The 15,535-nt window shown below is 44.4% G+C and overlaps 1 protein-coding gene across 1 annotated transcript in view; it reads right to left on the bottom strand.

The window, feature by feature from the left end:
- The window catches only part of LOC124148230 (sialin-like), a 32,196-nt gene extending 19,851 nt beyond the window's left edge, over positions 1-12,345 (bottom strand). The window contains exons 1-3 of the mRNA XM_046519218.2: positions 12,307-12,345; positions 4,257-4,567; positions 1,895-2,128 (exon numbers count right to left, since the gene is read on the bottom strand). Coding sequence (XP_046375174.2) covers positions 1,895-2,128; positions 4,257-4,567; positions 12,307-12,313 — 552 coding nt within the window. The 5' untranslated portion in view covers positions 12,314-12,345. The remainder of the gene's footprint in view (positions 1-1,894; positions 2,129-4,256; positions 4,568-12,306) is intronic.
- Positions 12,346-15,535: the final 3,190 nt, after the last annotated feature.

A 15,535-nucleotide genomic window follows, 5' to 3' on the forward strand; every position in this document is an offset into this window, starting at 1 on the left:
AAGACACGAGGGTGAGATTTTATTTATAATCTAACATCATTCTTCCAACTTTTACAATTTGTAGACAGTAATTAGCAGTGACTTCAGTGTAAAAAGTACAGCTAACAGCTTCAGTAGCAGAGTAGTGATGTCATTTGATTGTGATGTCAGGGTAACCAGTGATGTCAAACGGTCTGCAAAGCATTGTGATGTAATTTCATTGCAGCGATATCTACAGTGTAGATATCGCTTGATCTAATCCAAGCGATATCTCCTGTGGGAGCCAGTTTTGTATGATAAATGCTTATAACGAACTGCGGTTTAAACGAACTAAAATTAGAAGTCCCTTTGAGTTCGTTATAACCGTACTTTACTGCACTAAACAATGATAACGAGTACCATGTAATACTTCCCAGTGCTCTTTACAAATGTGAACTAGTTACCAACCTCTCGAAATCAGACTTCACAAATGTGGAAGGAGTTCAAAGAGCTTTTCCTAGACGTGTATAACATTTACCTAAGAGATCACCGACTGCAACCACTAAAGGCACACCTGGACTGTGGTCAATGCAGCCATACATTGATAAACGTAAACTGCCGGACGCTTATGAAGACAGGAAAATAAATTCACATCAAAGAAAATAATCCTATGGAAATTTGTTAATTATTTTTTCAGGAATAAGAAGCTCACAAAACGACTTTTTCCCAGAGCTGTTTGACATTCAAGAATACAACCTACATGATGTGATGAAAACCTTGGGAACATTGAATTCATTGACAAATACCGTTTGAGTAAGACAATAACATACACGCTGTCATCTTATGAAAAATATATGTATCGGTCTGCTGTGACTGCCATACTGTTTGACTACCCTTTTCCATCCTCATTTTACTACTCATGTATTATGGAAATAGCCTACGTTCGTCCCCAATTCAGGTGGTTGAAGCAGTCGCTCGTCACGCCGAAGACCCGGGTTCGATTCCCGACATGGGTACAATGTGTGAAGCCCATTTCTGGTGTCTATGTTTAGACCTCAACTGGCCATCCTATCAGAATCAAGTACATATAAAAATGTTAATATTTATTTTTCATCCCAGATTTATTACTGACTGATATTTTTGTATTTGACGTTATCTTGTGCACTGCTCTTAATAGCAGTGAAAAACATAAAGTATATTTCGGGCCACGCCCCCTCATCAGCTGACTCATCCCCACGTCACCCCACCCCACCCCACCCCACCCCACCCCACACAGACACAAACAGAGACACACAAACACACACAACAAAGCCGACACACGTGATATGACTGAAATACCGCTCAAGGAGGCATAAACTCACTCACCCACTCACCTTGGCAGTAAACAATTGTCTGTTTGTTTGTTTATTGTTTTTTTTGTTTTCTTGTTATTTATCGACACTCTTAGCAATATTCTAGCTACATGTCGCCGGTCTGTAAATAATCGAGTCCGGACCAGACAATCCAGTGACTGACATCATGGTAGTAAACAAATAATGTGAATTAAGAAAAACGTATGACCCCAGGAATATAGTGAGCTTTTAGTAAGATTCCAGCAATATCACGGCGGGAATTGAACCCGGGTATTCGGCGTGACAAGCGAACACTTTTACCACTAGGCTACCCGACCGCCACCCCACCCCCATCCCCCACCCATTCCCCAACAACCTCTCCCCCCACCCACAACCACCCCACCCCCACCCACCCCACCCCCACATTCCCCCCACAGGAATATAGAGTCTCTTCTATTTTTCATACAAATGCCAACAAGAAAAGGCAAATTACTACAAAATGTTCCTCTGCAAATTCACCACGCTCTATGAAAATTTTATTAGACTTTAAAATTGTACTTAAGGCCTGTGAGTCCCATGAATACATTTATACTATTTATACTCACCGATGATACTCCCACGATGATCCGCATGGCAATGGCGAGATATATATTTGTTCTGAGGGCCAATGGAATCAACAAGGTGGCTATGGAGGCTGCGGTCAAAGATGTAGCCACCACTCTCTTTGGCCCAAACTTGGAGGCGAGTGTACCTCCCACCAGGGGAGTCAACAGGTACCCGTAGAAATAGCTGGAGAGAAGTGTCCCTTCCAACTCGGCTGGCACATACGGGTTGATTCTCTGAAAAATGTCAATGTCGTCATGTTCATAAAATGGTATGCCTTCATTACCGAAAGTCCGAAATTGTATGTAAGACTGTCTGACTAGAATCCACCCATCACTGCGACTTCCTATCTTTTCCAGTGCGGTCGGGTAGCCTAGTGGTTAAAGCGTTAGCTTGTCACCCCGAAGACCCGGGTTCGATTCCCGATATGGGTATTATGTGTGAAGCCTATTTCTGGTGTCCTCCGCCGTGATATTGCTGGAATATTGCGAAAAGCGGCGTAAAACCATATTCACTCACTCACGATCTTTTCCACTGCTACTTAACTAAATCCATCTCGTCAATTCCCTAATGAATGACGGATTTACCTGAACGAATACACCACTGTGTTTGTCCATGGAACTTTGCATATCTTTAATTTAGCATGAGTAACAATAATGTCTTAAGGCCATTTGTGACCAACTCGTGTTATTCCGGGACAAGCCGAATAGCGACTCGTGCCCCTCTCAGGCCATTTTTGCGACCGGGTTCCGTCTTAGCGCAAACGGGCATACCTAAAATAATTGTCATGTTGCCTAATGGTTAACATATATTTCCCCATATATTATATATATTTCAGATGCAATTTGAAGCACATCCGGACATGCGGAAATATACAGTATAATTGAACACATGTAACTGTGTCTTGGGTATATTTTTAGATCAAGACATATATAAAATCAAAAATTATTTTTGAGGGACTCTTTGACGAAGAATCATGCGCGCATTCTGATTGGTTTGTCGTATTTTCGCACATAACATTCATCCATAGGGGGACGAGTCTTCTTGTAGGTTACGGAAAGGGGCGAGTGGTGACGAATGGGTTTAAGGAAGCTCGTGTTTTAAGGTATGGTGGTCGTGGAGCACCATGAACTCTCCTTGCCTGTGATAGCCCATGCTGCCTATGACACCGGGTGTTCTCTTAAGCATCTATACATGAACTTTCATAACGCGGTAATATCACAGGTTCCGTAATTGCTGTGCCTTCCTTATGACTTGTTAAAGTGTTATTAATACATTGCTGGGAGTCGGCTCAGTGTTTTGCTGATGCTGTTCTGCTTGATGTAACAATTACTGGATCTTCTTTTGTTGCAGATGACTTGATAATATCCTAATGCATGTTTAATGCCGTAGTCAGCAATATTCCCGCCATTGCCATAATCTAGACTGGGCAAAGCAGTAGCTGAGAGCAATAAAAGCTATTTATTTATTTTTTTTATTTGTCGTTTAACTTCACTCAGCAATGTTCTAGCTATATGACGGGGGGAGGGGGGGGGGGGGGGGGGATGTGTCTGTGAATAATCGAGTCTGAACCAGACAATCCAGTGATTGACACCAAGAGCATCAATCCACGCGACTGGGATACGATAACATGCATCAAACTAGTCAGCGAGTCTGACCATCCGATCTCGTTAGTCACCTCTTACGAGTTGGGTTGGGTTGGGTTGCTGAGGAACAATTCGAACCCGCATCTTTAATAGCACCGATTCCCGATGACACACAATCAGCCATGACGGAGCCTGACTACCCGATCCCCAATCTCAGGTGCTTCATACGATCTCAGGGGCTTACATTCACTCTATTGTCTTTAAAAAAACCAAAGCTATTTATTATATTGGTTTTCTGTGCAAGAAGGTGAGGTGAGGTGACATAGGGATTAACGTCGCGTCCAAGTTTATTGCACTTATATTGCCACGTACTCGCACGTGTTTGTGTGGCTGCTTGCGCTAGTCCGGACTAATGCCGATTTCATATTGCTAGCCCAACGAGATACCATGCCTCAGTATAACATGAATACCCCGCTCAGACACAGAATACTGCCTCCGAGCCGACCAGTCTTTAATGACGAGTGCCAGACAACAAACAAGTGCCGTCTTTTATGACGCGGCTGGGTATCGAACCCCGGACCTTCCGCGCTCTGGGCGGCCGCTCTACCACTAGACCAAGGAGGCGGTCTTCGGGCGGACGCTCTACCACTAGGCCGCGGAGGCGGTCAGTGCAAGACAAGTCATGTGTTACTTTTGATCTTTCAGTCTTTGAATATCGCTCGATGCCTTCCATTAATCTATGTTTTCCTATCCTACGACTTCATGTCGATCAACCTACCTTGTCCTCAGTATGCTCCAATCCCTGTAACGTACGATTGTTCGCTGTGAAACTGGTGACATTTGTGACATTGCTCTCGGTCCAGTTCGATACATCCACGGGTATTATTTCCATACACACAAACGCCATGCTCAGACAATGGCGGAATGTATACAATAGCAGCGACGCCACGAAACTCATATAACACGTGGTCCATCGACAGGAAGTGAACTTTGACACAAACGTGTCATGGGGAGGTAACTCTACTTTTTTGGTTTTGTTCTCCTGCACTCGGGATCCTTGTCGACCCAAAGCCTCGCCATTTGTAAAACCTGTAACAAATATAAAGAATCACACACGAGATACGAGTGATTACGGCAAATACACTGCCGGACATAGGAGTGAGTGGGCGAGTGTGGTTTTACGCCGCTTTTAGCAATATTCCAGCAATATCACGGCGGGGGACACCAGAAATGGGCTTCACACATTGTACCCATGTCGGGACTCGAACCGGGCATAGGAACGTATACACCTAAAATTGGATTTGACCGTAATGGTACAAACGGTATACTTGTGTTTGATTGTTGCTAAAAATGATAAAACACGCAAGAAATGGTTATTCGATAGTGATGTATACTAGCCACATAAAGAAACTGTGCACGGAGAAAATAGAGATATAAGGGCACACCGTCCATATATGAAAGATAGGTTTGAACACAGCAATTATTGGAGACATTCAAAGGCTCATGCACGTGGCATGCGATATGACGTCATTGATGGGGGCCTATGGACGTGCAATGTGTTACTACACGTGCATCCTGTGCAGCTGTACACAGCATGTGCAACTCAAAATTCGCTGTCACTTTGGAAAGCATGATCTGTGGTCATTCAAAAATTCAAAACTTCTCAGGCGCAGACACAAGCATATCACAAGCTAATCATGCCAGGATTGACAGCTGCACAGCGTCATGAAGCCATTGGAATGATCCGAGCGGGAATGAGGCAACAACAGGTGGCAACACATTTCCAATGCCATCGTAACACAATATCGGCATTGGTGAGGCGTTATCAGAACACAAATGACGTTGCCGACCACCCACGTTCATGACGTCCCCAAGTAACGACGCCAAGACAGGACAGATGGATTCGAGTTACACATCTCCGACACAGGTTCCAAACGGCAGTAACGACGTCCCAGACAATTCCTGGACTGCGACGCATCCATCCCAACACTGTCAGGAATCGTTTACGTCAGTACGGGATTCGACCACGACGCCCTGCCATACGTCCCATCCTGACACACCGTCATCGAGTCAACCGTCTAAGATCCATATGGTGTCGAAATCATGTTCGCCAACCTCGAATATGGTGGAGAAATGTTGTCTTTACAGATGAATCGAGGTTCAACATTTCCCACAGTGACGGGCGCCAACGTGTCTACCGGCGTTTGGGAGAACGTTATGCACGCAACTGTATTGTGGAGAGGAATCGTTTTGGAGGTGGCTCTGTGATGATTTGGGGTGGGATAACAGCACGGCACCGAACCCCTTTGGTGGTTGTTCAGGGCAATCTCACCGGTGTTGGCTACAGAGATCAGATTCTGAGGCCTGTGGTCATTCCTTTCCTGCAACGTCATGGCCCGGGATTGACATTTCAACAGGACAACGCTCGTCCTCACACGGCTAGGGTCGCAATGGATTTCCTTCACCATAACAATGTCATGTTACTGCCATGGCCTGCAATTTCTCCAGATCTCTCCCCAATAGAGCATGTGTGGGATGAAATGGAGCGCCGACTGCGTCGTCTTCCACATCCTCCAGATAACGTCCGTGACTTGGCACAGGATTTAAGGAGGATATGGCAGGCCATTCCCCAGGCCTTCCATGCCCATTTGGTGGACTCCATGCGTCGCCGATGCACTGCTGTGATTCACGCACAGTGTGGTCATACCCGTTATTGACTTTGTGACTTTGTCGTTTGACCCCCTACTCCATTTTGATCTTCTGACGTCATCGTAACAGATGTTGTTCAGGTCCCGTTGATATTTTCTTATGGTCCGATCATTCAGCTGCTACAGCGTCTGCATCATTTTGTTCTTGCTGTATTGTATTTCAATCCAGAATATATTTTCTCCGTGCACAGTTTCTTTATGTGGCTAGTATATTTTAGGAGGGGATGACAGCTGTATTTTGAACCTTCAGCCTGCAATGTTTCGGCGACTATTCTCAGTCTAGTAACGTTTTAATAACATGTATATTTTTTACCAACTCCAATTTTCAAGTGTATTATACATTCTGTTCATTGTGGACTATCGTTGACCATTTGTTACATATGTCACAGCTGATATTACAGGTGGTTCGTGGTCTCAATGGTCCTGGGCCCCGTTCCTCAAAGCGATCTTAGCACTAAGGTGATCGTAAGTCCCATACTTTAACATCGGTTTACGATCATCCTAGTGCTAAGATCGTTTTGAGGAACGGGGCCCTGTTCGTATATAGGGTAAGACCAGACTTGAGTCCTCCGTGTTGTAGAATTCATGGACTGCAGCGACAACTGCAGCAGCAACTGTGTCAACGGTAGATGTTTTCCGTTGACGGCGCGTGTACGCTTGTACCCGGATGGATGGGAGATAAATGTCCAAAGGGTGAGTTTCATCACATTTGTACGATTTGTAGAATTCAGTTGTGTAGTGTCAATATATTATCCAAACTATGTAATGTTTGCCTGATTGATCATGTAAAAATCATAAACGACAGTATTAATATCCTTATCGCGAGTGCTATTGCAAGGAGTGAGTGGGTGAGTATGGTTGTACGCCGCTTCTAGCAATATTCCAGCAATATCACGGCGGGGGACACCAGAAATGGGCTTCACACATTGTACCCATGTCGGGATTCGAACCTGGGTCTTCGGCGTGACGAGCGAACGCTTTAACCACTAGGCTACCCGACCTGCCCCTATTGCAAGGAAAGGCCTCGTCTTTCACTTGTTCAACAAAGTGATCGCAACACTAGCAGTGTCATAAGTCCGTTAGTATGGGGTGAGGACAGGCTAGAGCTAAGAACGGGGTCCTGAAGCCCAATCTGTGAGAACTAATATTTGTTCGAGCACAAGGCGAAGTATCCGCCATGATTTACTGGTACCAGAACTGACGTCACGGACGTTGATGACACGTGACATCCGCCATGATGAATCATCAATTAAATTCCCAAATGATGTAACCAGTCTCCTCTCATCTTCACCGGGGGTGGTCGGGTAGCCTAGTGGTTAAAGCGTTCGCTCGTCACGCTGAAGACCCGGGTTCGATTCCCGACATGGGTACAATGTGTGAAGCCCATTTCTGGTGCCCCCCGCCGTGACATTGCTGGAATATTGCTGAAAGCGGCGTAAAACCAAACCCACTCACTCACTCTTCTTCACCATTGCCAGGCCGCCAGCTGGGGACGTATGGACGTGAATGCAGTAACAAATGTACCACGTGCAGACATGAGAGCTGTCACCCTGGCAACGGTACGTGCATTATGGGATGTCAGCAGGGATGGACCGGAACTCAGTGCACTACAGGTTAAGATTTCATCTGAGCTTTACAAGGGCAGACTCATGATGCATCACCCTAATTTTACAATGGTGAGGTGCGGTGAAATGGGGTTTAACGTCGCGTCCAAGATTATTGCACTTATATAGCGACGTGCATGTACGTGTGTGTGTTTGTGTGGCTGCTTGTACTAGTCCGGACTGATGCCGATTTATAGTGCTAGCACACTGAGATACCATGCCGCAGTTTAACACGAATATCCCACTCAGACACAGTATACTGACTCCGAGCCGACCAGTCCTTGTTTTAGCCCGAGCGCCAGACAGGGTAACAACAAGTACCATCTTTTAACGTCTTTTGGTATGACGCGGCCGGGGATCGAACCCCGGACCTTCCGCTCTCCGGGCGGACGCTGTACCATTAGACCACGGAGGCGGTCTAATTTTACAATGAATTAGGAGCAGAATACGTAAAGTATATTGAATAAACGTATCAACAATGGGCACATGGATGACGATTGCAACACAATGATACTATTGATATTTTTGTTGAACTGCACAGAGTAGAAGGCGTTTGCAATATTTAGTAAGTTCCTAATGTGTATGAAAATATATCAAATCAATACAGATCAATACTCATGATGTCAATCACCGGATTGTCTGGTCCAGAGTCCAGACTAGCTTATTTAAACACCGCCGTCATGTCGCCCAACTGTCACGTGACATCGTAGCTGTAAATGTGACGTAACTGCCCCTAATTCGGCCCCTCGTGTCCATCCTGTGCATGTACAGCCCGTTTAGTGTCAGCATGTGTAACAGTTCAAGTCTTCACACCCTGGGTGACACTGCCCTAGTTAACGGACAGGGTTACTTTTTTAAACAAAATCTGTAACAGTCGATAACATTGATAGCAGTGCTGGATGATGATGATAAATATGTCCGGCCACGTGGGGAAGACTTATTTCTGTGAGACACGTGAGCCATTAGCAGGACCATACATTCACCTCGGATGATTTTGTGCCGATAGTAAATGATGATATCGTATAGATATATGCATTGTAATCAAACGAATTATATCGTGATATTAAATACACGTACGGGATAATGGATTCAGATGTTGTTGAGACCGCCCCCGTGGTGTATTTGATAGTGCGTCTGCCCGGAGAGCGGAAGGACGGTGGGTCGGTACTCTGACCGCGTCGCACCGAGGACGACCCTACCTGAGGCTCGGCATTAATACCCCCATCACACCAAACTAGTTCTCAATACGTTCGTAAAAAAATTGTCGAACGGGCTCCAACTGTGTATGAACGTAGTGGACGTTGTAGCAACTATTGACAGTCTTTTCAGAGCTCCAGATAAGCTGCGTATCTGCGTAAAATACGCATCAGAAATGCAGAAATACGCAGTAAAATAAAATCCAAGCGTATCAAATACGCAACGAACATTACAGATACGCTACAAAAATAAAACCTGTATCATCAAAATATTGTGAAGTAACCCTGCGTATTCGATTACCAAATCAACAACTTTTTTTGAAATTATAAACGGGCATTCCGTCAACCTTGCCAAACTCCACGATGACAGTTACATCATGATCATTTGCCATCACACTTTCTTGTGGAAGTATCGTGGTATTTTTTAGTCCTATAAAGCTCTCGAACCCACACAACACCAGGTTGCAGGGACTAGATGAATAGTGTTTTTAAATCAAGTCGGTAACAGAAATTTGAATACCCAGATAGAATTACTGATACCCAATGATTTTAAAATGCATGGGTAAAATACCCACAACACCAAAAGCTTATCTGGAGCTCTGGAGTCTTTTTACGAACTTCATGGACGGGCTCGGACGGGGAGGGTGCTCTAGAACTTTGAGTCTGCTCGAAATTTTATCCCGTCCATCCCGTTCTGCAATTAGTCGGATTGACAACGTACTCAAAACAAACGAGAAAGACGTATTACGAACGGAATTGCCGTACTTCGAACATACTAGGGACGTGTTACGACGTGGTGCAGTCGGACATAAACTTCAGTACGTGTGCGCACCGACCGGGTCGACCTCTCTTTGGAGGCATGATGTGTACAGCTCGGAGCCCTGAACTTGAATGAAGACTGACTACAACGCACTCGGTATCGATAGGAGTCGGGCCAGGACGGGCCAGGACACGAATACACACGCACTTGGGACGAGATGAGGACGTACTGCGAACGAGTTGGTCGGGTTAAGAATTATAGTAGTTAGAACTGGCTTATACGTACGTAGGTAGAACGAGGTTGAACTGGTTAAGAACGGGTTCAGAACGGCTACGGACGTGCTCGAACTGCTTCGAAACGTTGTCGAATGAGGTGAACGGGCACTTTTACACGATCTGAACTGGATACAATCGGACTGCGGACTGCATTCAAGTTCAGGGCTCCGAACTGTACACATCTTGCCTCCAAAGAGTAGACCCGGTCGGTGTGCACACGTACTGAAATTTATGTCCGACTGCACCACGTCGTAACACGTCCCTAGTAGGTTCGAAGTACGGCAATTCCGTTCGTAATACGTCTTTCTCGTTTTAAGTACGTTGTCAATCCGACTAATTGCAGAACGGGATGGACGGGATAAAATTTTGAGGAGATTCAAAGTTCTGGAGCACCCTCCCCGTCCGAGCCCGTCCATGATGTTCGTAAGAAGACTGTCAATAGTTGCTACTACGTCCACTACGTTCATACACAGTTGGAGCCCGTTCGACAACATTTTCACGAACGTATTGAGAACTAGTTTGGTGTGATAGGGGAATAAGGTGATAAAACAATTACAGGTCGGCTCGGGGTCAGTATACTGTGCCTGAGTGGGGTATCAATGTTAAACTGCGGCATGGTATCTCAGGGGGCTAGAACTATAAAACAGGCATAAGTCCGGTCTAGTACAAGCAGCCACACACCCGCCAATGCAGTGGGGCATTAACAGATCAACCTCTGTACCACTGGAACGGTATGACGCTGACACCCCAAACATAACAGATAGGGATGCCTGTAGTCGTTGATGCACTGATGCTAATTGCTTTGGCATTAGATGTAGTAACATGATGTTATTAGTGTAGTGATCAGCAGCAGAATCACCTGGAGTTGCAGCATGTGTTTGTTTGATGTTTAACGATGCACTCAGCTATATTCAAGCTATATGTAAATAATCGAGTCTGGACCAGACAATCCAGTGATGGACATCATATGCATCGATCCACGCGACTGGGATATGATGACATGCATCAATCAAGTCAGCGAGTCTGACCACCCGATCCCGTTAGTCGCCTCTTACGACAAGCATAGTCACCTTTTACGGCGAGCATGGGTTGCTGAAGACCTATTCTACCCCGGATCTTCACGGGTTGTTGTAGTGGTAGTGGGAGAGTGTGGTTTTACGCCGCTTTTAGCAATATTACAGCAACATGACGGCAGGGGACACCAAAAATGGGCTTCACACAATGTACTCATGTCGGGAATCGAACCCGGGTCTTCAGCGTGACGAGCAAACTCTTTAACCACAAGGCTACCCGACCGCCCCTGTAGTGGTAGTATTGGTAGTAGCGCAGTGTGATGTATTCTGTTACAAACAGTGAGTGAGTGAGTTTGGTTTTACGCCGCTTTTAGCTGTATTCCAGCAATATCACGGCGGGGGACACCAGAAATGGGCTTCACACATTGTACCCATGTCGGGAATCGAACCCGGGTCTTCGGCGTGACGAGCGAACGCTTTAACCACTAGGCTACCCGACCGCCCCTGTTACAAACAGGGCATTGCATATTTTGTAGGAGTAGAGAACGATGTTGTAGCTGTAGTGGTTGTATGTACCAGCAATCCAGATATAGGCGGAAAAGTGAAAATGGTAGAATGAATACCTCTTGTTCTTTAAAATGTATTTAAGATTAAGTTGAAACATTGGTGTTCCGGTATTTAGTAAACGATGTATTTAATAATGCCACACGTTGAAAAAAAATAGTTTTTGAAATATTTGATTCACAATATACTTATTATCCGTCTTTAAAAATAGTTATGCACGTGGCCAATATAATATATCATCAAACAGTATCAGGAAGTCATTTGACTATTCGCGTGTTTCTCAATCCTGTCTGCACCAGCCTTGGTTACCTCATACCAGTCAAACCGCCTCCGTGGTCTAGTTGTAGAGCGTCCGCCCGGAGAGCGGAAGGTCCGGGGTTCGATCCCCGGCCGCGTCATACAAAAAGACGTGAAAAGATTGTACTTCTTGTTACCCTGCCTGGCGCTCGGCATTAAGGGGCTAAAACAAGGACTGGTCGGCTCGAGACAGTATACTTGGACGCGACGTTAAACCCAATTTCACCTCACCTCATACCAGTCAAGCTAGCTTGCAATTCGCTAATAAAAAACATCATCAATGAAAACATGAAGCCAGGTGCACGTGCATGATATAGCAGCGTTAAAAACACACCATATTCGTTTGTTGCTATGAATGTGCACAGTTTGTGTAATAAGCTACGATGTAGTGAAGGTTGTACGATGTCCTACCTTTCATGCTGCGACATCCAACTCATGTACTATCTCGCGTCGCATATTTTATCTATATCCAATTGAATCATTCTTGCACACAGTAACATATATAAAGTCGTCCGTGTTATCTACCGCTACATGTGTGCGACATATTCATTTGTTGTCACTGAGACCTTTTTATTCCATGTTTGTTTTCGTAGGGCATTAAACTCTCTGTAGGTGCTGACTTGAGTATGTTGTGTGATCTATAGTGTTATGTATTATATGTTGTTTAGACAAAAAATAATATACATGGTTTTCTGTATATGTTTAAAAAAATAAAGAGACGTTTGAATGTGGACGTCAGTGAATATACGATATACTCCAGCAACATTCTAGCAATACATCAGCTATATTCCAGCAATATTCCCGCAACATTACAACGATATTCCAACAATATTCCATCTCTATTACAATATTCCAGCAATATTCCAACAGTATTCCAGCAATATTCCAGCTATATTTCAACGATATTCCAGCAATATTCCATCTTTATTTCAACGATATTCCAGCAATATTCCATCTCTATTCCAGCAATATTCCAGCTATATTCCAGCAACATTCCAGCAATATCCCAGCTATAGTCCAGCTATATTCCAGCAATATTCCAGCGACATTACAACAATATTCCAGCAATATTCCAGCACATGGGTACAATGTTAGAAGCCAATTTCTGGTGTCCCTCGCCGTGATATTGCTGGAATATTGCTAAAAGCGGCGTAAAACCATACTCAAGTTAAGTTTTTCCAAGTGACATAACATGATAAAACCAAAACATTTTCAAACCTAGCTCATTTCACGTTACTCTACTGATATACATATCATCACCTATTTTGTCGGATTCCTCATGGTGATGGCCTGCTGCTTGTGAGGGACAAGCCTTTCAATATTCTGGGGATAGAGGGTATTGGCTTTATACACTCTCTTCTCTCCTAGCTATCCGGGGGCACGGGTGGCCAAGTCGTCTAAGGCGCCGCGATTCGCTGTGCAGAGGTGCGTCCCTTGTGCACGCCAGAAACCTATGGTTGTGGGTTCGAATCCCGGTTCGCCCCGATTATGTTTCTAGGTTTGTCAGCACCATACCCGTGCTCGTGGGTTTCACCGAAGTGGTAAACGTCCAAGACCTGCATCACTTCGGGCTTTCCTCCCACATTAAGCTGACACGCCGCGATATAACTGGAATACTGTTAAAAGCGGCGTTAAACCCAACTCACTCACTTACTCTGAATGGATGGAGCTAACAGTTTCAACCCAGAATACATTATTATTCAGAGTGAGTGAGTATGGTTTTACGCCGCTTTTAGCATTATTCAAGCAAAATCACGGCGGCGGACACCAGAAATGGTCTTCACACATTGTACCCATATCGGGAATCGAACCCGGGTCTTCGGCGTGACGAGCGAACGCTTTAACCACTAGGCTACCCGACCGCCCCTGGACGTAGAAGTGAAAGACACCGGTATGGTGCTGACGAACCAGGGGTCGTAATATGATGCAGATAGAGTGAGTGAGTATTGTTTTACGCCTTTTTAGCAAACTTCCAGCAGTGCAGGGGAAACCTCGGGAATTGAACCCGGGCCTTCGGCGTGACGAGCGAACGCTTAAACCACTAGGCTACCCGACCGCCCGATCCAGATTAAAGGTTGTATTCTAACGTTTTGGTCGTTTTACGTTGTGACGATCACTAAACCTCGCGAAATGTCAGCAAAACAACAGATCTATTTGACTAGGGGCGGTCGGGTAGCCTAGTGGTTAAAGCGTTTGCTCGTCACGCCGAAGACCCGGGTTCGATTCCCGATATGGGTACAATGTGTGAAGACCATTTCTGGTGTCCCCCGCCGTGATATTGCTGGAATATTGCTAAAAGCGGCGTAAAACCGTACTCACTCACTCTATTTGACTACCCACGACAACAAAGTACGGAGCTTCACTCTCTAGCGCGTTGGCACGGATGTCAGACTGGGGTCCATTTTATGCCTTGTTAGGTACGGTATTCATCATTACATCCTATGCATGTTACGTTACACTCATATATGTGCCTCACTGAGCTTAACACAAACAAGTAAATATGCCTCACATTTAGGACGCCTTAACTATTTCTAGTTATCTAACGAACGTCATCATATGTGTCTCGGCTAACGCAAAAAGCGGTTATCTTTGAAGTACAGTAGTTAAGCATGATCATATTTGTATTTAAAATAACGTAAGCCTTAAGCACATTGGAACACGTTATATTGAGAATATTAGGATTTGAGTGCATCTGCTTCGAAAACACGTGAAGCAAAATTTTGATTTGCTAGTTTAGGGCTACCAGAGTTTACATACGTCCCCTGACTGAGGCTAAAATAATATTCAAGTTGTTCTAATGAAATCAACTACAGATACAAACAACTGTCTAAATATAAAAAGTGTTTTGGGTTGTGCTTTACAGCTAAACGTGTTTAGGATTTAAATGTGGGAAAGACCCGTATCCCTACCGTGACATTTATTGTAGACAATTTTTAATATGTTTGATTTTTTGGCGTTTAATGGGGTTATAGAAGTAAGGGGGTAACTTAATAGCTGAATAAACATGTTTAGATCTTAACATGTCTTGTATGCGTTGAAATTCTAAACACATATTTCGCAGTGTATGTTGGTGGGTCAAGACATGACCCACATCACCGCCTGACTCATGTTATCGTTAAGGGCTTAAGATTAATTTCTTGTCTTACGAATCTGTGGACCTGCAATTTCACAAATTAGGACTGAAAGTTATTCGGAGGTAAATTTTAGATTTAAACAATCCATTGAAAATTTAATTTAGATTTCGATCACTTAATAATATAAGAAACAAGGAAACTGAACACAATTTGACAAGACTGTCTGTCCGCCGAATACAAAATGAATTACGGATAATCAAGAACCCATAATTGTTTACAGTTTACCAAACAGGCATCATTCTCTCTTTCTCAAATCTAAATTATAAAAGATAAAACTTTCGTTTATTGTTTTTGCAGCAGACAAGTTTTTGCGAATTAATTTGATCATTATATGTACGTGCGGCTTTGGCCTGTGTTAACTACTGCTGGGTTGCTTGAGTGAGTGAGTGAGTTAAAGTTTAACATCGCATCGGCATTGTTGTTGCTTGAGCTTAGGGCGGGTTTATTTGGTGTTGTCCTAGAGGGTTCTTGGTGGTATGACCTCTGTGATTGTTATCTTCAAGACA

The sequence above is a fragment of the Haliotis rufescens genome, unplaced genomic scaffold (assembly GCF_023055435.1).
Source record: "Haliotis rufescens isolate VD_foot unplaced genomic scaffold, xgHalRufe1.0.p SCAF_42, whole genome shotgun sequence".
NCBI classification, from domain to species: domain Eukaryota; kingdom Metazoa; phylum Mollusca; class Gastropoda; order Lepetellida; family Haliotidae; genus Haliotis; species Haliotis rufescens.